Genomic DNA, 23,798 nt, shown 5'->3' on the forward strand with positions numbered 1-23,798 from the left:
GTCCATCCTCATGGAGACCACGAACTATTTGTAGAAAGCCGACTGTAGTCCGGACCATGATTGGATGGATCCCGACTTAAGCCTCTTCCACCATTCTTCAGCAAGTCCGCCTAGAGCAATCGAGAAACAGAGGCACTTGCCGTTGTTGCAAACGTGGGCTACAGTCATCAAATGATTATAGCGCGACAGATGATCCCTGGGGTTAGTGTTCCCAGTGTAAGCGGGCAAACTCGGCATTTTGAATCCTTTGGGGAGCACCACATCTAGGATGTGCTTGGCCCAGGGCTCCTTTTCTTCCTCGTCGGAATCAGTGTCTACTCCCTCCTACTTGCAGACCAGGCGGTCCGTGACTTTCTTTAAGGTGGCCAGCTATTCCATGAAATGTTTGGCCGTACCATCCTCCAGGGGAACTCTCTCGTTCCTTCTGTTGTTGAGATTATTTCTCAAATCTCCATCTCGGGGGCAGATCTTTCCCTTACGGGCCCATTCCTTTTGAGCATTCAGCCCATCACGCAGGTCTACTCGAGATGTATCATCCCCGAAACTGGGGGCGTTTGGCTCATCATTCTGCTGGCGCTCCCGGTGGTGCTAGTTCACAGAAGCGCTTGGGGTGGAAAGACCGCTCCCGTCCAGTCCGCCCTGGGGCGGGCCGGGGCCTAGTACCCTGCGGGCGCATCCCTCGCAGATCAATTGGGTGGCCATGTCCTAGGACGGGGTGCACCTTCTCTTTCCTAGGGAGCAGCCGGGGACGGGTCCCAGTTTTCTGGACAGGAGGGACTTCCCTTTGGGGGTTTGCTTTGGCCTTCCCTTTCCCTTGGACCGGGTTAACCGGGCCCTGTCCGGGATCTTGTCCCGGAGTAGGAATCGGCCTCGCTTCTCCGGGCGCACCATTCCTAGCCTGCGGAGCGAGCGGCTGTGTTCCTAGAGGTGGAACGACTGAAGGGTTGGCCGCTAAACCTTGGGCGACTATGAAAGCTTGCAGGGCTTGGAGGGACTCTTGTATCCGTTGACTGGCTTCCTTTTGTTCGAAAATCCTGGCCTCTTGGTCCAGGTCCTGCTGTCTCAGTTTAGTCACCGCCAGGTCCTCCTGGTTGGGGTCTACTTCTTCAGGGATCGCGGGATCCTCAGCTTCGAGATCATGGTATTCCCCCTCATTTCCCTCCTCTTCCTCATAGTAATGTTCCTCATATTCTGCCCCGCCTTCGTAGTTCTGCGACTGATCAGGCTAGGACATCTGATGAGGTGTGTCTTCAGATTGACCCTGAGGAAGAGGTTGGCTGGGCAGTGGCTCTCCATTGCCTTATTCTTGATTAGTAGGGTCGAAAGTGGTGTGTCTTGTGTTCACAATTGTTGCAGATGTTCAAGATCAACTCTAGCTTTCTCAGGCTCTCAATGAAAGCACCAAAATGTTTACCGAGTTTTTCAGAAACTTTAATAATAAAATATTAGAGAGCTTAGAAGAAAGGATTTGAGGAGTAAAGACAAGGTTTTTACGTGGTTGGGGCGTTAATAAGCCTTAGTCCACGAGATAATTGTATTAGAGCTTAGAGAACCTTTGACAATAGAGTTTTTCTACAAGTTTGCGCAGAGTAATTGCTTACCATTCAAAAATCCCCTCTCCTCAGTGCACCACTATTTGTATTTATAGGCATAGGAGTGCACTGGGCTTGGGCCGGGCTGACCCGGGCCCAATAAGGGCAGAAATACCATTAGCTCCTCTGACGGGAGCCCAATACAAAGGATTAAAATATGAAACGTACAATAGTCAAAGCCCATTGGGCCAAACCAAACCATATCTTATTCTAAGATATGCGACAAACTGAGGTTTCAGTCTGGGTACTCTAGGCTGACGAAGAAGATTTGGGGGACAAGATCGGTCAGAGTAGTGGCGGCGCAGTTCTGAACCAACGGCGTACAATCCCGAGGTAGCCTCTTCTGCATGTTTAAGTGTGGGGACAACCCCCACGCTTCATGGGACGATGTCAGTATCTTAGGCACTTTACCTCGCCAACCTCGGACAACCGACTCGGGTTCATTTACCAACGTCCCCCTCCGTTTACCAAGGTCCCGGACCATTTACCAGGGTCCCAGACTGTTTACCAGGATCCAAGTCTAACCATAGTGATCTCGGCTCCATCTTTGTTTTGCGAGCCGCGACCTTCTTTGCCGCGCCTTAGGACGTTGGGGGGAGCGATTCCGGGACCATACCACTCTTGGACACCCTTCAGGCCTTGCCCAGACTTGGGTTGCCAACATCCATTTTCGTCTCATCAAATGGGCCTGATCTGGGCCTTAACTCCAAATCAAGCGGCCCACGGGCTTAGAGTGTGGACCCGGAAAGAAACGGGGATAACAACTTTTATCTTTTGCATTGGAGTTATAACTTTATTTTATTAATCTTATTATCCAATTGTATTCTTGTCTTCAGTTGAAAGTCTGGTTTCCATTATTCCATTGAATTTATATATTCTCTAACATTATTACCTTGCATAACTTGATGGAATTGGTGCTTGGAAATGTATTCTTGATGTTAGATTGACATAGACATATGTTTAGTTTAACTAAAGAATTTAAATCATAATGACTTCGACGGAAACCTACGAACTTGCTTGGATTTCCTAGTTAATAATACCCAGTTTGTTGTAGCATTCCCATAGCATTGACATCAGTTTTTGCACATTAGAAGGAATTAGTTATTCTAGCTCATTTCTTAATCTTGTTATCTTATTATTTTGTTTATTTTATTTACTTTCTTGTTTAGTTTTTAGGATCAACCGAATTATTTTCACTTGTTTTGTTCCAAGTTGTTCAGTGTTGATATTTGCACAATTTATTTCTAACACAATTCCAGTGGAGACGATGCTCATACTTATCGTTATATTACTTGTTTATGATTGTGCACACTTGCACATCTATATCATTATTAATTTTTATATAACATTTTGTAGTGCTTTAAGAATACCTTGGTCACTCTCTCTCCTTCTCTTGTCTCCTCTCTCTTACTCGTATGAAGGAGGGAGACAGATAGCTTTTTCAAAAAGGGTAGGGAAGCATTGTATAAGCTCTCATATTATATATATATATATATAATATTTTAGTATATATTTTATGTGTACCAATTATTAATTAAAATAATGTTACGAGATATTTTAAAGGGAAAATACAACCTTAGTCCTTGTATTTTGCATGATTATCCGTTTGGACTTTATATTTTGTTAAATTATATTTCAGAATCTGTGTTTTGCAAAACGAATCAAAATAGTTTCCTTCACCCGATTTTGGTCAAAATAATTTCAATTATGAGATCAATTATTAGGTTATCGATGATGCAATAAGTTTAGAGAAGTATAGAAGGTAGTCGAGGAATGAAAAATTATATTTGAAATTATTTTGATCAAAATTGGGTACAATGTATTATTTTGATCTATTTTGTAAAATACAAAATCTGAAATATAATTTTAGCAAAACATAGAGTCCAAAACACTGAAGTTAAAATAGTATTTTCCCTATTTTAAAATATCTAATACTATATGAGTGGCACATTTTATATATAATTGAATTTAAATTTAAATTTTACTAAATATAATTTAATAAATAATATTAGTAGCTATTATCAACTGTAAATAAAATACAACTCCTGGTGACGAGGTGTTAATCACATTAAATACCATATACAAACACTTTTTTTTAATGTCGGTTTTTGCCGTGTTTTGCAAATTTAAATATATAAAAATAAAAAGATTTCCAATAAGAAAAAAGAAGTTAAGAACTCTCTTACTCCAACGCTAATTACCTCATTACCACCTGTCACCCTACCCTCTTTCTTGCGTACGAAACAAATACACATTTACACTTTTGCACCCCAATTTAGGAATTTCACATATTAATTCCAAATTCCCAAACTACCCCCGTTCCACGTTTCTCTAAAAGAGCAGCGATTACCCACACTCGCAGATATTTCGCGCGTGGGGATAGGTCTGCGGGTGTTGGGGCTGGCAAAGCACTCTATAAATCCAAATCCAAGCCCAAAATTCTGGACTCACCATCCCTTTTGGCACACACCTAAGCTTTAATGAGAATAACACAGGCCTCACCAACACCTTCACCGTCACCAACACCCAACTCTCTCTAGAAGTTTCTTTCCTTTCTTGTTTTCCCGGAAAATAAACTTTCCCGAGATTCGACCACAAGAAAGCCCTTAAAGTTTCCTAGATTTTCACTAGTAGATCTCTTGATTCGGTGGAGAGTCGACGAAAGAAGACGAAATTTTGCAAAAAAGAAAGGATTGGGTAGAAGAAAAGAAGAAAAAGAAAAGTGAATCGCATGAGCTGGTTTGGGAAATCGGGGCAGACAATAATATTGAATCCGAATTCGAATCATTTTATAACGTGTCTTTTGATCTTTATTCTCCATTATTCTCCTCAGTTGTCCATAGATTTTTTGATATCGAATCGTAATTTTAATTCTGATTATAATTTTAATCGGAATAGTAACCGCATAAACAATGGAGTCGAAAAACAGGAATAATCCCCAGTTGCGCAGAGGTTAGATTTTTTTTTTTTTTGAATGATTTGATTTTGTCAGTGTGGGGTAATAATGGAATTTGGTTGCTTTTGGCTTGATTTTAAATCCTTAAATTTAATCTAGTGTTTTTGGATTGTGTTTTAATGCTAGTTTGTTAATGTAGATCTTTGCGATTCGAATATTGGGGGAACGAAAACAAGATCACCGTCAGTCATCGTCATCGGAGGCGGTATTGGTGGGCTTGCAGCGGCGCGTGCTCTTCACGATGCATCGTTTCAGGTACCTGTTAATATTTTATGAAGTGACAGGAAGACATATTCCAGTATTTAGCTGCTATCTGTTCTGGTTATGCTCAATATTTATTATTTATTTATTAAGTAAGGCGAGGCGAGGCGTCGGCGTTGAATTAAACAAAGGTGATATTTAGAGAATATAGGATATTTAAAATTGTGGGTCTACTTTGTAACACACACGGTTGAAATTGATGTCACTATATTTGTGTTTTTTTTCTCCTTTTAAGATTAAGTTTTGTATTAATAATAAGGAGGTACACAAACCATTACTTATAATTAGAAAGTACACAAGGCCTGTAACATCTAGTAGTCTAATGTAAATAATGTCACTGTTATTTTCAGTTATATTAGTGTAATCTTATTCCTGAGAAATTACAGTGGGTATCCATTTTTGGCACTTGATTGTTTTGATTATATCTATTTTGTTATGTTATTGTTTGTTAAATCTTTTAAAGAGTGCCCTAAGTTTTTTTTAACAAAAGATTATTAAAAAAGAACACTGATAGTTATGCTCAGGCTTAAATGCTTATTTTTCACAACCTAGAAAGTTTTAAACTATGGTTATGCTGAACTTATTGTGACTAGAAGCTTTTAAAAGATAGTTAGCTTTTATGCTTGATACTTATGTGACTTAGGACTTGAAGAGAGATGGCGTTTCAGTTTGTCAATCATGTGTACTCTGTGACTCTGTTAAGTGGATGTGCTTGTATATTTTTGCTGCTGGTCCTCCTGTATCCATTTTTTCATTATGAAAATTGTCTGTGTTGGTACTGGATATGTTTTTTAACTGTTTGTGGCAAAAGGAAGAAAAAGATTAGGGTATTAACTGCATGTGTTTTTTTTTTTCGGTCAGGTGGTAGTACTTGAGTCACGAGATCGTCTTGGAGGTCGAGTCCATACCGATTACTCATTTGGTTTTCCTGTCGACCTAGGCGCATCATGGTAAACTTGGACTTCCTGATTTTTCATGATGTTAAGATACTTGTAATCATTTAAAAATTTGGTAACTAAAGGGTGTATCTCACTGTTAACATTTCAGGCTGCATGGAGTTTGCCAAGAGAACCCATTGGCACCATTAATTTCCAGACTGGGTTTACCCCTGTACCGCACTAGTGGGGATAACTCTGTGTTGTATGACCATGATCTAGAGAGGTACTGTCATATGTTTCTTTTTATTTTATTATAATGAAAAAAAGAGTGTTTCTTCTTATTCTATATGTTCTAGTCCCTTGTTAATTTCCACCAACTCTTGCAATGTCTATATCAATTATTTTTTAACCTAAGATCTTTAGCATTTTTCAGTTTACTTTTTCCAATCCACCATTGCTAGAATTTCTTTCCTTTGTGTAAATGTTGTCGACCTTCTACTCTTTTGCGAATATTTATGGACTTATCTAGTGTTTTCATATTTTGCAGCTATGCACTCTTTGATATGGATGGAAATCAAGTACCACAAGAATTGGTCACAAAAGTTGGTGAAGAATTTGAGAACATTTTAAAAGAGGCATGTAATCTCTGTCTCAACTATATGGTCATTAGAATTGTGACTAGTGGGAATAATAATTGGAATACTGTACATTTTATTTGGTCTCTGGAGTTGTTTATGTAACTTGAGCCTACAATATATTTTTTAATCCATAGGGCATCTTTTGACATTGTTACTTTTCCACAATGCAGACAGATAAAGTAAGACAAGAAATCACTGAAGACTTGTCTATTCGACAGGCTTTCTCAATTGTCTTTGAAAGGAGACCGGACTTAAAGTAAGTAAAATACAAGTGATGCTACAAAGAAATTTCTTTTGTGTATGCAATTTCTGAAATTCTAGACATTGCTCCGTTGATGCAGGTTGGAGGGGCTAGCCCATAAGGTACTTCAGTGGTATTTGTGCAGAATGGAGGGCTGGTTTGCTGCAGATGCTGATACAATCTCACTTAAATCTTGGGATCAGGCAAGCCTCTGATTAATTAGTAAATCAAATTATGGTTGACTGCTGATTTTATAGCAAATTATGTTGGATTAGAAAATCATATGTAGTTTTTTATGTGTAACTTTGACAATTGTAGTGCTAAATGTAGATTTTTTCATTTCTTTTGTTGGGAGATTAACTATGTAGATTATGAGATTGCATGGGCAGGATGGATCAAATTGGATGGGGATAAACCTTAGCTAAGCTCAAAACCCTTTCACCTTAAGCCTAGCCCAACTTGATTATTCAGTACCTCTCAACCCTAGCTCAGTTAGTTTCAAAATTTGAAGCTCATTCTAAAACTACATTTTAGATAAGAGATATCACCACCTGTTAGTCAAGTCCCCCTAATGGGTTAATTTTGACATTAAGTTTTGTACGATTAGGCTGGATTGGAAATTATTGTGTTAGGATAAAGGCACAAACTTGAATCCTGCTCTTGTGTAGTTTGCTAAAACCATTAAATGCAGAGAGAAGTTATCTGTAGAATCCAAAAATGTCATATGAATGTTTTTTTTTATATATATTATTACTTTTTGCATGGTACAGGGATTTGCAGAATCCAATTAATACTTTTTCAGAAGTTCAGTGTTATGACAAACACTGTACTAGAAAATGTGGTAAAATCACACTAGAAAATATATTTTGTGAATTGTGTTTCTTACTATTACAATTTTACTTTTATCACATCTTACGCTACAAAGATATGAAGAATCTTCGTAATGCCATATTTTATAGTATATAGAAAGAAACACCTATACATTTTTAACCAAATGTAAATTACTAAATGGTTTATGTGGGATATTAAGTTAGATAAAGCTGTGAAGGTTTCTTTGGATAAGGTTTTTGTGGAGTAACTTCCAGGTTTTTACAAAATTATAATGCCAATGATTTTACTAAATGGCTTCTTTATTTTTTGCACTAACTCTGTCTATTCTTATTATATACACAGGAGGAATTGCTTCCTGGTGGTCATGGGCTGATGGTGAGAGGCTATCTTCCAGTTATTAACACACTTGCCAAAGGTCTTGATGTCCGCTTGAGCCACAGGTATAATTCAGATCCATCAAATTTAACAATTCTGTTTAATAATTTTGTCTTCTGGTTTAATCAACATTTACCATTCCTGTCTTCAGGGTAACAAAAATAGTAAGGCGTTATAATGGAGTGAAGGTAACGGTAGAAAATGGGACTACTTTTGTGGCAGATGCTGTTGTTATTGCTGTTCCTCTTGGTGTCTTGAAAGCAAATATCATAAAATTTGAACCAAAGCTTCCAGACTGGAAGGAAGCAGCCATTGCTGATCTTGGAGTGGGGATTGAGAACAAGATAGTTTTGCACTTTGAAAAGGTGTTCTGGCCAAATGTCGAGTTCTTGGGAGTGGTTGCAGAGACATCTTATGGGTGCAGCTACTTTCTAAATCTGCACAAGGCCACTGGTCATAATGTCCTTGTTTACATGCCTGCTGGGCAGCTTGCCAAAGACATCGAGAAAATGTCTGATGAAGCAGCTGCAAATTTTGCTTTTACACAACTCAAGAAAATCCTTCCTGATGCTTCTGACCCGGTGAGCTTTATACTTCTATTAGAGTTTCTTTTGAAAGGCTTCTTTTTTTCCAAAAAATATTTTTTATTCTTCTTAACATGATTTTGTTCTTATTTATGCAGATTCACTATCTTGTTTCTCATTGGGGCACAGACATTAATTCACTTGGATCCTATAGCTATGATGAAGTGGGCAAAGCTCATGACCTGTATGAGAGGCTAAGGGTCCCAGTAGATAACATATTCTTTGCTGGGGAAGCTACAAGTATGGACTATCCTGGGTCTGTTCACGGTGCCTACTCAACTGGTTTAATGGCTGCTGAAGGATGCAGGATGCGTGTCCTTGAGCGTTACGGGGAGTTGGATTTGTTCCAGCCAGTCATGGGTGAGGAGGGCTTAGTCTCAGTTCCCCTTTTGATCTCTCGTTTGTAACTTCTAGGCCGAACCCCTAAAAGTAATGTGGGTTTTGTTTGGTCTGGCTGAGAGACTAGTGGAAAATTAGTTCAAGCATTTGGTTAATGTTTACGTGTGTGGCTGGTACTATTTTTGGACAATCACTAATAATGTGAACTAGTGTTTTAGTTAGTCGTATTAAGTATTATGTGCTTGCATACATAACTGTGTTTAAATCCCTACATTTGTTTGGTATATAAATACATATAATTATATTTATAGGAAAATTCTTCTACAGGGATTTCCCTTTAAGCCCTACCGGCTCTTAGTATTTCTCGATCCGTGAACAGTTTTCGGCGCGAATGTTTTTTATGACCGTGTATATTGTAGCTATTTGGAGCATTTGTAAATTTTTAGAAAATTTCAAATAGTTTACAGTATCGAAAACTAAGTTCAAACATGTTTTTCACGTGCATAAAAAAAAATTAGTCACGTGTGTAACGTGCTTGAACTTAGTTTTCGGTATTAGAAATTATTCGGAATTTTCTGAAAATTTACAGATGCTCTAAACAGCTACAATATACGCGGTCATAAAAGCGCCGAAAACTGTTCACGGGTCGAGAACACTGAGAGAGAGTCCCACCGGTAGAGCTTAAAGTGAACCCTATTAGAGAAATCCCCTATATTTATATACATATAATTACTAATTATTTATTAAAAGAGGGAAAAAAAAATCTGTTGTAGGTTTTTTGGTTGCAATTCTTGGATAAATAACCTCAAAAGTCAAAGTTTGCCATACAAAAGTCCTAGATGTACAATAGTTGTTTAGTTGGACCAAAGATACGTAAAGATAAAGTTTTACAATTCAGACGTATCATATCACCGTGCGGAATTTTAGTCTACCATTGTCAACTACATCTTTTTGTTGCTTTCCATACTAAGTATTGGAAAGGACTCCAGTGATAGAAGACTCTTCAGCATAAAATGAATAAATTGAAATACAACTTCAGAACTCATCTGTAATAAAAACATAGTCGACATCATAAAAATTACTGGCTCAGTTAAGAAAAAAAAACACGTAAACTTTACACAGCTGAGCAAAATTGACTAGTACATTGCTATATGCCTCCACAAGACTTTTTCTCAACACCCCCTCAAAAAATAAAATAATCTATAATCTAAATTTCAATTTAACAACATATAAACTCGAAGTTTGCTTGGTTTTGCCAGTGTCTTCTAATATGTATTTTCCAAAATATGGTGAACAGTTTTGTCCCTTCAACTGATTCCCTGTGCCTTTTGATGATTTATTTGGGCAAATGTAGTCAATTTGAATGTTGAATATTGAGTATTAGGCCTCACTTTGTAAAGGTTAAAAGATATGATGGCCAGAGAAGTACTAGGACACCGTAAAAAATTTAAGCCATGAATATGCAGAGGAAGCCAGTCAAAAAGTTGAGCTGAACCTTTCTATCGGGTCAGATTCTTCAAGCATGGAAGCTGCCTGGAAGCAGTCTGTAGCATCAGCAATTCTTCCATCGTCTTTGTGAACCATTCCCAAGTTATACCAAGCATTTCGATTGGTAGGGTCTATCCTTAATGCATCTGAAAGTATGCTTCTTGCAACAGGCAATGCCTCTGAGCCCATCTTTGACATTAGAGAACCAATCAAGATCTGGCAAGGAACATAATTGGGGTCAACAAGAAGAGCACCACAATAAGTGCCAAGAGCTTCCTGAATTTGCCCCCGTCTTTCATACATGAGACCTAGTCATTCACAAAGAAAAATATCACAACAGATTAGACCTTTCATGCATGCTTACAATGCAAAACAACATGTTGAATCTTACAACTTTAATGAATCAAGTTCTAACAAGTTTTATAAGGAGTTCAAAGATGATGTTTGTAACAAAACCATTGGTTCCAAGAAGCCCGTGAATGGCAACACAGAGCATTATATGTAATTCCTTATCATATACTTCAGTTTGTTGGTCATCGTACCTTGACAGGTAATCTTTCCATGATCTGCCTAACCCTAAGCTAGTTTTTTTCTTTCCCTTTTCTAATTCTTATCATCTCCTCAAAACAAACAATTAGGGATTTTTTTTTTCTTTCTTTATTGTCACAAATAAATACAACAAACCCAAGGAACTTGATATAGGTTGCTCCACTACGTGGTCGGCAAAACTTTAGCCCTTTCAAGATATGGATCCTTGCAAGAAGCTTTGTCCAGAATGACAACATCTTTATAGGTCAATCAAACCATGTAATACATTTGGTGGGTGAGATAAAAAAGCAATGGATTCAATAAAAAAAAAAAAGAAGCTAGTTGACCATTTGCAAACAATAAATTATGAAAAAAAGATACGAATACATAATTACAATTTTTGTCTCACTAATGATATATACAAAAATGGTGGATTGGGTGGAATTAAACTATAAGTTTCTCAATGAATCCCATTCTGAGTGAATTAATTTGATAGCTCAATGTGATCTCTAATTTCATAACCAAAACACATGAGAAAAATTCTACCATCCAATACAATCCTATTCTTCTTTCCAAAAGTAATATTTGGAAATTAGAGTGTATTATCAGTAACAAAGTAATATGTAAGGCTCAGGAAAATTCAATGATGTAATTGAGAAAATTTGAGTTCTTGCCTTCTGTGTGCAATGTTTCTGCAGTGTACTCTTTAAGTTGTCTGGCTTTCCCCAAACATATCTCCGCATCCTTCCAGTGTGAAAGGCTAGAGTATAAATTTGCTAAACCATGCCATACTTCAATTTCGTTGACTGTATCATCATCGATCTATCATTAAGAAGGATTAAATTAAATTCATTAATCAAGAAAGTCCACCACCATACAAAAACAGAAGAGCAAACAATATCAGAAGACAAGTTGATTGGCAATATACAATGTCTACAAACAATAAAACTAAGTAGGAGAAATATACATATGCAGATATAACTGTACGCAAGCTAATCAGCTTTCCCTTCTGAGTTCAATAGCTTCATACATTACACCACTTGACATAAATGATTAAACAATAGGAAAGAAACATTTAATCCTCCATTTAGTTATATGAGAGTAAAAGTCAACTCTGTTTATTAAATACTTGAAATGTTCCGCAGGAGATGTCTTTCTTTCTTTCCCACCTAAATTAAAAATATATATTTTCTTCTAAAATGTTGCATGATATATTATAGTCCTTCCGTCACCACTAAGAATAAGGCTTTAGACTTTATTGCGCCTGTTACTTGTTTTAATGAGAATGGGGATAACCAAAAAAAAAAAAAAAAAAAAGTGCAGACTCTAACCTGAGGATCAATTCTAAAAGGCCCAAAAGATTTCCTTTGGGCTTGAACCAAAGCAAGTAGATAGCGATAAGTTTCAATAGCATCCATAGGAAGTGATTGTGAGATCTTTAGCTTTGCTTTAAGCCTGAGCAGGGGTCCTTGATCCCACTTTGCAGTCTCATCTAAAGCAGCATCCGTAACCACTTCAGCCTCAGAAAATCTTTGTTGAGCAGATAAAATGAGAGCAAGCAATCTCCAACCTTTTATCATAGAGCCCCCTGTTTCATCAATAAATTGTTTTGCATAGCGCAAAGCAGCAGTCAGATTTCGATGTTCAGCATACTGAACAGCCAAATCAAAAATCAATTCCGAACTCTTGTGCTCCAAAGCAATTGCTCCATCTAATGTTTTCAATGCTTCAGACTGAATTCGAGACCTCTCAAAATCAGAGGAGCAAACTTTAGCATGCTTCCCCAGACAAAGACCCAACATGTGAAGACCAACACCCTTCAAGTGCCCGGCCTCTTGTTGCGCAATGCTGATTGCTCTCTGTGCATAGCCCATTCCCTCAGCAGCAAGATAAGAATCCGCACTGCAGATCTTGGCGGCCAATAACAAAGCCATGAGGTCATCTGGTCGTTCATGTTTGTGTAGCGACTTCCTTAATAGATTCAAAGCAACATTCTGTTGTCCTGCTCCACTGTAGCAAAGAGCTAAAGAATTCCAACGGTCAACGCGATGATACACACCAGGCATGATCTCTTCAACTTGATTTGCCAAAACTGAAGTTTGGTTGCATACAGATAATGCAAATGTTAGGTGCTCCATCACTGATGGATCCCATTTGGTCTTACCAAGGTGATATTTCTTCACAAGAATCATCAAAAGCAGTATCGCCTCTTCCAAATTATTTTTAGGTACATAAGAGCTGTCAATCTGGAAACCTAAACTGGGTGGACCAGCCTCTACTCCACTGTACAGTAGAAATACTGCAAAAGCTTTTTGAATTCTTGTGCAGCAGTCATTCTCAAGGTTCCAGGGACTAAGAAGGGCACGTCTATAAGCAGCTATAGTTTCTTGAAGGCAACCAGCCTGCTTCCAAAGCTCAGGAAGAAGCTCTACTGCGTGGCTTACTATCTCTTGCAACTTATTATCCACTTCTACATCAGGTATGCCTTGGTGAAATATCTTTTCTACCGCATCAAGCACACTCTTGCATTCTTGAGCAGCCTCTGCAAAACATAAATCAATGAACTCCAAAACAATAAAATGAAAGAAAATAAAAACAGGAAAAGCAATTAAGATTTTAGTTGTTCTCTGAATAACCATATTAATTAAAGCAATTTCCTACCAGTCACTCTCCCAAGCTTTTGATGAGACTTGGCTTTTAAGTATATGGCTTCAAGAACAAGGCTAGCAGCATGCTGTGAGACTGCGTGCTGTGATTCAGGACGAGAGCGGCCCTTCTTAGAAGATGGTTTTTCAACAAGAGAAGGTTGTAATCGCAGTATAGCAGCTTGGAGATCGATACCATCGAACACGCGAAGAGCACTTTCCACATTACCTCTTTGGTACTCCAACTTTCCAAGAAGAGCTCTTGCCTCCTGCAAATTATCATAATCCGATATGAAACATCATTGGAATAAATGGTATGTAGTTATATATATTACCTCATAGAACTGTACAGATAAAAAGTGAATTTAGGGACTAAAAAACTGTTTCATCATCATAATGGGGTATCCAGATGATTACTATTTTTCCAGGTTCCACAACCATCAAGTATCCATTTTGTTTTGCATTTGTTCATTTCAAGAACATATCCAAAGCCGAATGCGTTTGGTAGTTTGTTGATCACAAACAGAAGGAAAAACACAAGAGAAACCTAACCTCGAAATTGAGTGATAACCCTTCTCGCAATGAACATTCTGCCTCCTGAATATTTCCTTCATCGAGCTTGACCTCCACTTCTGTTGCTTTCATGCATACCCCATTTGCACAAAATTCTCGAGAATCCATGTCTAGCTCCATCGATCAGCTGCTTCTTACACCTTTCTTCACAAATGTACTTCCATCCACTTTCTCTATTCTTCCAATTCTTCCAAAATCATTACACTCCCAACTCTTCTACAGCTTTAATATTGAACAGGAAAAAGGAAACAGTAATAAACAACTGTACCAACACAAGGAAAAAAAACTCAGCTATATATATATATGTATGTACGTGTAACATGTGCATAAACCCCTGTTTGATCTCGCTACAACTTTATAGAAAAAGACAACCAATTGCAATTCTCCACAAGTTTATAAAAAGATTACAACAAACACATAAAAATTAAAGAAAATAAAGAAAATACAATGCTGAATTCCATGTTTTCTTTTATGTACATTAATTTTCACAACTCATTTGAACTCAACAAAACCAAAATGTCAACCCCCATGATCCGTCAAAGTTTTCGATAATGTCAAAGTAGTACCCAGATCATTCATGCTAAATTGTAAAAATGGTTTTTTTTTTAATTCTAGATCCAAACCTATCAAAGCAAAGCCAAAAATAAAATGTGGGGTGAATGCAGTTTGTTTGATTGCTGAGAAAATGTAGAATTTGGAGAAGGAAAAGTGCCCAGATTTCGAATATGCACCACGATTAAAGTGGGACCCAAAAAAGTTGATATTACAATTCAGCTTTGTTTCACGTCATTTCTTCACTTTTATCTTTTTCTTCAAAAGAAGAGATTTTATAACAGTCGCAATAATAATGCCAAAGGCGAAGATATCATAAACCCATCTATATTTCCATTTTTTTTTTCTTTTCTTTTTTTCCCCATCAACCAAACAAACCCAAATAGCTACCCGCATTGATCAAACTCACCTTCCAATTGCGTTGGTTGAATCAGATTCGATCAAAAAAACTCACCTTTAGAATTAAACAATTAACTCTCCACCGCCAGGAATGTGACCGATGACCGGCAACCGGCAAAGCCCTGTGGCAGATCAGCTAAGAAAAGCTTTGACCTTTGAGAAATTCCAGGGAGCTTCGAGGTTATGCTTGGAAGACAAAGATGGGATCTTGCATATCATTCTCAATCCAAAAATGTCTCCCCCATACCCATTTTTCATTCTTTTTTTAAGTAAAAAATTAGTTAAATTTTTCTTCCTTTATTAATTATATGTAACCGTGTATTATTTTTATTTTATTTCGATATTTATTACTTCTGACATCTTTTAGAAAAATGCAATTTTTTATATGTTTATATAAACACTTGTTTAGTAGATAAGATTTGAGGTAATAGTATAATGATAAAAGTAACACTTTACATTTCACATGAAGATACTTGGCCAACTGATCTGTCACGATGATATATAATTTCTTAATATGGCCAATAATGTAATGTACCTTATGCTATATGAAAATGGTAGAATTGAACTATATACTATATTTTATATTTTTATAGATATAAAAAAAGATAATATATTTGAAGCCATGAATTACATATTTAAAATAACATAAATTTAATTTATGATGACTTAAAGCTTAAACTTATTTTGGTCAACCACATGTACAAAGGGAATATAGGAGCGTCGTGTAGCATAGCATTTATAGTATCTGATTAATCATGCAACCACTTTTTATAAAATATAAATAAATAATAAAAAAAAAACAAAGATCATGATTCATGTTACCAATTTTAGTTTTAAAAAATTTTAATTTGTTATTATTTATTTATTGTTATTAGTGAAGTTTCTTCCTTTTCATGTGGTCATTACAATTTGAATATGTTATAAAAATAAATATTTTTTTATATCAAATTCGGTATTCTTTTCGAAAAGAAATATGCAATATAAATGTTATACTTTTGTTCTTACATAGTTAAAATTAAAAAGTTTAAACTCATATATATGAAAATTAGTTTTTCGTATTTATTTTGTAAATAAAGCCTTATATTTTATTATGACCACTCGATTTTTTAAATATTAATAATAATGCAATTGTTACAACTAATTTTCGAGTTAACTTTTCAAGTATAATAATCGCATGATAACTTAATAACCAAGTCGGCTAAACTCAATAGCGAGACTGATCAAGGTAAAACCTAGGGCTTGCCAAGAGCTTTTGAAATATTGTCAAGTTGGAAAGAGCTTATTGAGCTCATGTGTTTCTTGAAGATTGAAGTAATAGATTGAAATAAATAAGAAAATATGATTGAGATGTGCTTAGGATCTAAACTAATCCAATTACCTCGAACCAATCCAAACAAATCAAATTATTATTATATTGGATTTGAAAAATTGAATGTTAATTGGATTGGATTGGATGACGGATGAGACTATGAAAATCCAATCAGTAATCGATCCAATCCAACATTTATTAATATATATATATATATGTGTTTCAAGCTTTTCTTGTGCGGGCAATGTCACATCAACGAAGCTTGACACATGGCCAGCGCTCATTCCGAACGTTCTATCCCCCGAGAAAGGGGTCGTGTAATGTAACGCCCCACGTCACTATAGTTGCTTCCTGGAATGTCAACTGACCCTGCAAACCAGCACAAGTCTTTCCAGCGTGTTTTGTCCTAACTCGCACGCTTCCTGGGAAAGTTGTAACGTCCTACTTCCTTAGAGTCGTTATTATGTGAGTTAAAAATGTGACATTATCTCGCTAATCAATGTTTTAGGTTAAAAGTGTGACTAAAATGAAATAAAACTCGTTTAATGACATTAGTTATAAAAATTTGGACATTCATTGAAATCGTAAAAAGTTATACAATTGGGATCCCAAAATATTATTTAGAAAACATATTACAACTCAAAAATATAATTACAGTCGACCTAAGCGACAAAGCAGTTCATTACAACATTCTTCCCAAAATAACCCTGGTCGTGGCAGCCAGGTAGGCTGAATATGTACCCGTCGCTCCATGCTCTCCGTACTCATAGTTGGTCGACCTTTCCCTTGCCCTTACTTGCACCATAGAACACCCGTGAGCCAAAGCCCAGCAAGAAAACTCAACATATAACATATAACATAACATTCCACAGTATATAGCAAAACAGCCAACGGGCTAACACACATAGCGGCCTACGTTGTCCCAGGCGCTTTACCAGGCCCTGGGTTCGCGGTTTTCACCTAGCGGGTGGATTCAGCACCCTAGGAAGGTCTCGCCCTAGTGGCCTGCACTCAGCGCGTGCTTAATGTTGATCTCGGCCCTTGTCGTACCCTGCTTCATGTTGTTCTCGGCCTTCGCAGTTCTTGGCCTTCATCATTTCTGGCCATTCGTCGTTCACTCATAACATACCTAACACAACATAATAATCACATATATCAACACATATATTGAGCATAAACAATAGGGTCATGCCCTACTCTGCGGGTACAGAATTTTTCTTACCCGTGTCCCAAGCTGATAAGCCAATGTGATCCCGAGCATAGTCCCCCAATCTGAGCCTCGTTGATAACCTAGTCATAACGCATTTATAATAACAATCCATCAAGTATTAAACCAATAAATAACTTCGTAATATTAATCTAGCCTCCGGGACCTTGGATTCTACTAAACAGGGTAGTAGAATTCTTCCCGAGCCTTAACATTCGAGTTCCCAAGCTTAAAACCCCAATTTCCCATTTTTCCTCCTTTTGAGCTGCGGCATGCCCTCTAGGGCCGCAGCCCACTACTATTTAGAGGGAAAATCCCTCTCTGCTGGCGGACACGGGTCGCGACGTGCTATACCTTGCGTCGCAGTGCCTAGGCAGATTTCTGAGGCCCTCAGACCTCTACGTTCAAGCGGGCAACAACGCCTGATGAACAGGACCGCGACTCAAGCCTCTAAACCCAGAATTTCCCATGCATTTCACGAGCCAACCTCCCTGAAACTTACCAATTCTGAGCCTTAATCCTAGAATTCAGCCTAGGATTCATATCCAAACAACATAACTGATACAAACATCCAAAAAAACTCAATAAAACATCATCACAACCTAAGCTTAACACCTAAATTCAATCAAACTAGAACCTAGGCCATCATACCAAAAGTTACAGCAAACTACTTAAAGAATTCATTATGGAATCCTTACCTCTGTTATAAATCCAGCTTGAGCTAATTCCCAAAGTCTTCAAACTGGTTTTTCCTCAACAGATCCTAGCTTTAAACCCTAAAAAATTCTTCAACTTCTAAGTACCAAAGAGAGATAGAGGGAGCCGTGAGAGAGAGAAAGTAAAATAGCTTTGAGGTCTCTGTTTTTCTTCCAAGTAGTTCTAGAGTTTCAGCTGCCCAATGCTTAAGTCTATCCCTTTGCCAAAAGTACAAAATACCCTTAAGCCTATCTTAATCCTCAAGTGCCACCAAGGGCAATCCTATCAATTTCCATATCCCGCTAAATCCTCGAGTGTTCCTATAAATCCCCATTTTAATCCCGACATGCCCAAATAATTGCTAAATTACTACCTGTTACCAGGTAATTCCCAAACATATACTGTATTCCCAAAATACCCCTAGGCTCCTCCCGAGCTGGGTATTCAACCTTGTTGTGACTATTTAGCTAAACTGCTCCCTAAGACCATCTCAGATTGTGCATCACAAATATATCACCACACCCTCGTGGTATCAATCACAATACACACATATATCACATTTATGCCCTCAACGGGATAAAATTACAAATATGCCCCTAATAACCAAACAGGGCCCACATGCATATTTAATTCACATAAACATGCATTTCTAATCATATAATCATTAAATTCACATATTAGCATAATTAAATCAATTATTGCCCTCCTGACACACTAATCAAGGCCCTAAGTCTTATTAGCAAATTTGAAACGCTACAACTATCCCCTCCTTATAGAAATTTCGTCCTCGAAATTTATCTGAATAACTCGGGATACCGATCCCGCATATCAGTCTCAAGCTCCCAAGTCACCTCTTCCACTCTGTTGTTCCTCCACAGCACCTTCACTAAGGCGATGGTCTTGCTCTACAAGACTTTATCTTTTCGGTCTAGAATCTGAACTGGTTTCTCTTCATATGACAAATCTTGATCCAGCTCCAAGTTCTCATAACTCAGCACGTACGTAGAATCCGACACATACTTCCGGAGCATGGATACGTGAAACACATTGTGAACCTCTGATAGAGCTGGAGGCATCGCCAATCTGTAGGCTACCTCTCCACCCCATTCCATAATCTCAAAGGGGCCAACAAACCTAGGACTCAACTTGCCCCTTACTCCAAACCATTTCACCCCTCTCAAGGGAGAAACTCTAAGAAACACATGGTCCCCGACCTGAAACTCTACGCTCTTGTGTCTCAAGTTCAAGTAACTCTTCTGTTGACTCTGGGAGGCGAGCATTCGAGCTCTAATCTTCTCAATCGCCTTATTGGTCCTCTGAACAATCTCAAGACCTAAATACCTCCTCTCATCTGTCTCATCCCAATGGATGGGTGATATGCACTTCCTCCCATATAACATCCCATATAGAGCCACTCCGATAGTCACCTGATAACTGTTATTGTACGAAAACTCAATCAAAGGGAGATACTTACTCCAAGATCCCCCAAAATTGAGCACGCAGGCTCACAACATATCCTCTAGTATCTAATTTGTCCTCTCAGATTGTCCATTTGTCTGAGGATGATAGGCGGTACTAAACCGCAACTGTGTACCCATAGCCTTCTGCAGGCTCTCCCAAAACTTGGAGGTGAAGGTGGGGTCCCTGTCGGATATTATCGACCTCGGAGCCCCATGTAGTCGTACAATTTCATTTACATACTGCTCCACTGTATAAGTTGTCCTAACAGGCAAAAAGTTGGTTGATTTGGTGTACCTATCCACAATCACCCACACTGAATCATGCTATCCCACAGTCTTCTGTAATCCAACCACGAAGCCCATGGTGATATCTTCCTATTTCCACTCTGGAATCCCTAGAGGCTGCAACAACCCCGCTGGCCTTTGATGTTCAACCTTTACCTGCTAACAAGTTAAACACTTGGTTACATAATCCACCATATCCCTCTTCATTCCCAGCCACCAATATAAAGTTCTCAAATCTTGGTACATCTTTGTCGTACCTGGATGTAAGGAATAGGGAGTGGTACGAGACTCATCTAAAATTTCTCATCGAGTACTAGAATCCATCAGAACACACAATTCGACCTTTGTACCTCAGTTAACCCATCTCCGAAATAGAAAAGTCCTTAGTCGCTCCGGCTAAGACACTCTCTGTGTGTTCTCTCAATTGGGGATCCTCCCCCTGTGCTCCCTTGGTCCTCTCAAGGAGCGTGGACTGAAGAGTAATGTTGGCTAGCTGGCCAACTACCAAGTCAATACCTACTCTAGTCATTTCTTTGGCTAACTTATTTGATATATGTCTTGAACTGAATAACTGTCCTGGGCCCTTCCGACACAACGCGTCGGCCACCACATTGGCCTTCCCAGGATGGTATAGAATATCACAGTTGTAATCATTTACCAATTCCAACCAACACCTCTGGCGCATATTCAGATCCTTCTAAGTAAATAAGTACTTCAAACTTTTATGGTCGGTGTATATTTCGCACTTCTCACCATACAAATAATGCAAATACCACCACCGCCAATTCCAGATCATGTGTGGGATACCTCTGCTCATACTCCTTCAACTGTCTCGACATGTAAGTAATTACCTTTATAGCTTGCATCAACACACACCCCAAACCTGTTGGGGTTTTATGCCCTAATTAAAACCCAAATTATTTGTAATCTCATTTACTATCAATAAAATAATATAAATCATTTTTTGACTTGGTCAGTCACTTTGCTCACATGTTTTATTTTCATGATTATTTGTTTAATATAAACTTCTATTAAATCCCAATCATATAGCTTATCGTATATATAGTGACGTAATCACAGTAGAATATAAATATGATTATATGTTCAAAAAAAGTTAATCCTAAGATTAGTCAGTGCACAGGATTTACACTGACTTGCCAATCTATGATATGATCTACTTACACATTGTAGTGTTATGTTCTTTCCAGAACATTAGCAAAGTAGATAAGATCGGATGTATTTGTTACATCGGACTGGATCGATAATGATAGTTGATAAGATAAGTAAACATATTGTTATTATCTATTCTAGTCATATCATATAGTTGACCATAGGTCAATTCAATCTCAATTCCGAATGGTTAGTATTCTAACTGATTGTATTATTTGAGTTCTTTGACTTGTTCGTTATCAGCTTACCCTACGGACTAGCCCATACTTACATCTTGGGAACTCAGTAGTATAATTGAGTGGGAGTGTAAATCATAGATATGAACATCTATAGCTTCTGATGAAGAAGTGAAACGATGGCTTCCTTTTAGGTTGGTTCAATGTGTTAAATGATAGAGATCTCATTTCAGTAATTAAATTAGTTTACTGAAATATCATTTACAAAGAACTAAGTGTTTTATGAATAAAATACAATGAGGGGTAAAACGATATTTTAATCCCATCTCATTGTAGACCATCTATAGAGGATTGAGTGACAATTATGGTTGTAACAATGGATAATTAATAGCATATCTATATTTGTTATAGAGCGTTCTATGAATTCAAGAGTGCAATTCCGAGTTTATAGTGGAGTCACGAGGAATTAATAAGTTAGTAAATTTATTTGTTAGATTTATGATAACTTATTGGAGCTTGATTTCATAGGCCCATGGTCCCTATAGTACCTTGGATAAAATCATCTAGATAGTCTCAATTAATTGATTTAATTATCAATTAGAATTATCAAAGTTGACCAGGTCAATTTTGGATAGTTTCACAGAGTTATGTAATTTTGAGAATAAAAGAGAAATTAGGGCATATTTATTAATTAAGATATATTGGTATCTAAATTAATAAATAAGTTTAAATCAAGGTTCAAATTATAAATAATTAATTTGATAAATGATTTAAATAACTATTTAATTAATTAAATCAATAGAAAATAATACAGGTCTTGATTTAAGTCTGATGGGCTTATAATCAAATGAGAAATTTCACGGGCCTAAAGCTCATGATAATTTTGACCTAGGGCTTCAAATTGGCTATTATTTTATTGATTTTTAATTAAATTAAATGGCCTAATTGAGTCTAAAAAAGGAGTCCTTAGAGAGAGTTGAAAACAGAAGTCTAAACATAAGTTCAGAAGTCACAAGTCAGATTTTCTGATAATTTTTAGATTCTCTCTAAACACAAGTCATTTTCTAAGCCTCTTTGTTATTCTCTCTTCTTCTCTCTGTATCTATCTCATGTGTTGCGAATTTCCCACTCTAGTCTAGGTGATTCTAAGGACACTTTGGAAGACTATGAAGATTAATAGAAGATCGGTTCAGTTTCTTGATAATACTCTGCGACAGAAAGGATACAAGAGTTAGAGAAACTAAAGGAATGACTCATTCATTCCGCTGCGAATACTGTAAGTATTCTTATCGTTGGTTCTCTTTGAATTCATTTTTAGAAACATTTTCTAGGTTATCTCATATTAATTTGTTTAATATTAGATCTACATGAAAATAAATAAAGATCATGTATAAGTTTTTCCAACAAAACCTTGCCTGGAAGCATCACAGTAGACTACAAACTTCTCATTGTCTGACAACAAACTCAATACCGGAGTGGTGATCAGTCGCTGCTTCAACTCCTTGAAACTATTTTCACACATGTTTGTCCACACATACTTAGTTTTCTTACACGTCAGTTCGGTCAATGGTGTGGCTATTCTGGAGAATCCCTCAACGAACCGCCGATAGTACCCTGCCAATCCCTAAAGCTCATAACCTCTGGTACACTGCTCGGCTTGGGCTAATTTCTCACTGCCTCAATCTTACTTGGGTCCACCAGAATCCCCTCCTTACTGACAATATGACCCAGAAATGTTACTTGGGGTAGCCAAAACTCACACTTGTTGAACTTAGCATACAACCTATGCTCTCTCAATCGTTGTAATACCAGGTGAAGATGTTGTTCGTGCTCTATCTCTGACTGAGAGTACACCAGTATGTCATCGATGAATACGATCACAAACTTTTTTAAATAATCCCTGAAGACCCTACTCATCAAGTCCATAAAAGCTACTGGAGCATTAGTTAATCCAAAGGACATGACCAGGAATTCATAGTGTCCATATCTCGTACGGAATGCAGTCTTTGGTATGTCCTCCTTTTTAATCCTTAACTGGTGGTAGCCTGACCAAAGGTCAATCTTGGTGAACACTCTCTTCCCCTGTAGTTGTTCAAACTAGTTGTCGATCCTGGGCAGTGGGTACTTATTCTTGATGGTCAACTTGTTCAAGTCTTTGTAGTCAATACACATCCTAAAGGATCCATCCTTCTTCCTGACAAACAACACTGGAGCACCCCATGGCGAAAAACTCGGTCTGATAAATCCCAAATCCAGTAACTCCTGCAACTGAATCTTTAGTTCCTTCAACTTTGCTGGATCTAGGGGTGCACACAGGTCAGATTTTCGGGTTTCGGGTGCATCGATTTCGGGTTTTGCGGGTTTCGGGTGGGGAAAAATGGTACCGAATTCGATTCAAAAGTTTTGGGTTTGTTCGGGTTTCGGGTTTGTTCAGGTGGGGTTTCGGGTTGGATTTCAGGTTGGTATGGGCCTATTGGATTTCGGGTTGGCTGGGCCGAAAAGCCCAATTTTGCAAATATACCATGTTTTTTCAAAAATACCATTTTTTACACTTTTTTTATTTTTAAAGTTTGTTTTTACAAATTGATTTTTAATTGAATTTTTTTTACAAATTG

The 23,798-nt window shown here is 37.6% G+C and overlaps 2 protein-coding genes across 5 annotated transcripts; one reads left to right on the plus strand and one right to left on the minus strand.

Moving 5' to 3' along the window:
- The first annotated feature begins 4,031 nt into the window (after positions 1–4,031).
- Positions 4,032–8,916, plus strand: LOC133818218 (polyamine oxidase 2). Its single transcript, XM_062250964.1, has 10 exons — positions 4,032–4,544; positions 4,688–4,803; positions 5,671–5,759; positions 5,857–5,970; positions 6,235–6,326; positions 6,500–6,581; positions 6,667–6,769; positions 7,740–7,837; positions 7,924–8,353; positions 8,455–8,916. The coding sequence occupies exons 1-10, from the start codon at positions 4,505–4,507 to the stop codon at positions 8,761–8,763; spliced, it is 1,473 nt and encodes a 490-aa protein (XP_062106948.1). The 5' UTR covers positions 4,032–4,504; the 3' UTR covers positions 8,764–8,916.
- Positions 8,917–9,697: 781 nt separating this feature from the next.
- On the minus strand, positions 9,698–15,208 carry LOC133818217 (protein NPG1). 4 transcript variants are annotated; one of them, XM_062250963.1, is made up of 6 exons: positions 14,891–15,208; positions 13,909–14,151; positions 13,373–13,625; positions 12,043–13,253; positions 11,386–11,533; positions 9,698–10,491 (listed from the first exon to the last, which is right to left on the minus strand). In XM_062250963.1, exons 2-6 carry the CDS (start codon positions 14,047–14,049, stop codon positions 10,172–10,174), a joined length of 2,073 nt encoding a protein of 690 aa, XP_062106947.1. In that variant the 5' UTR covers positions 14,050–14,151; positions 14,891–15,208; the 3' UTR covers positions 9,698–10,171. The 4 variants fall into 4 exon arrangements, with proteins under 4 accessions (XP_062106947.1, XP_062106944.1, XP_062106945.1 ...); XM_062250960.1 differs by having other exon boundaries at positions 14,936–15,207; XM_062250961.1 differs by having other exon boundaries at positions 13,909–14,191; positions 14,936–15,207.
- Positions 15,209–23,798: the final 8,590 nt, after the last annotated feature.

This window comes from Humulus lupulus, chromosome 2 (genome assembly GCF_963169125.1).
Source record: "Humulus lupulus chromosome 2, drHumLupu1.1, whole genome shotgun sequence".
Lineage (NCBI taxonomy): Eukaryota > Viridiplantae > Streptophyta > Magnoliopsida > Rosales > Cannabaceae > Humulus > Humulus lupulus.

Bases quoted from the DNA above. Each gene is read 5' to 3' on its own strand.
- LOC133818218 (XM_062250964.1), top strand. From the start codon at position 4,505: ATGGAGTCGAAAAACAGGAATAATCCCCAGTTGCGCAGAG. The intron at 4,545-4,687 runs GTTAGATTTTTT...TTGTTAATGTAG, and splicing joins TAATCCCCAGTTGCGCAGAG to ATCTTTGCGATTCGAATATT. The intron at 7,838-7,923 runs GTATAATTCAGA...TCCTGTCTTCAG, and splicing joins GATGTCCGCTTGAGCCACAG to GGTAACAAAAATAGTAAGGC.
- LOC133818217 (XM_062250963.1), bottom strand. From the start codon at position 14,049: ATGGAGCTAGACATGGATTCTCGAGAATTTTGTGCAAATGGGGTATGC. The intron at 13,626-13,908 runs GTTAGGTTTCTC...GATAATTTGCAG, and splicing joins GGTTATCACTCAATTTCGAG to GAGGCAAGAGCTCTTCTTGG. The intron at 10,492-11,385 runs GCAAGAACTCAA...GTGAATGACTAG, and splicing joins AGAAACATTGCACACAGAAG to GTCTCATGTATGAAAGACGG.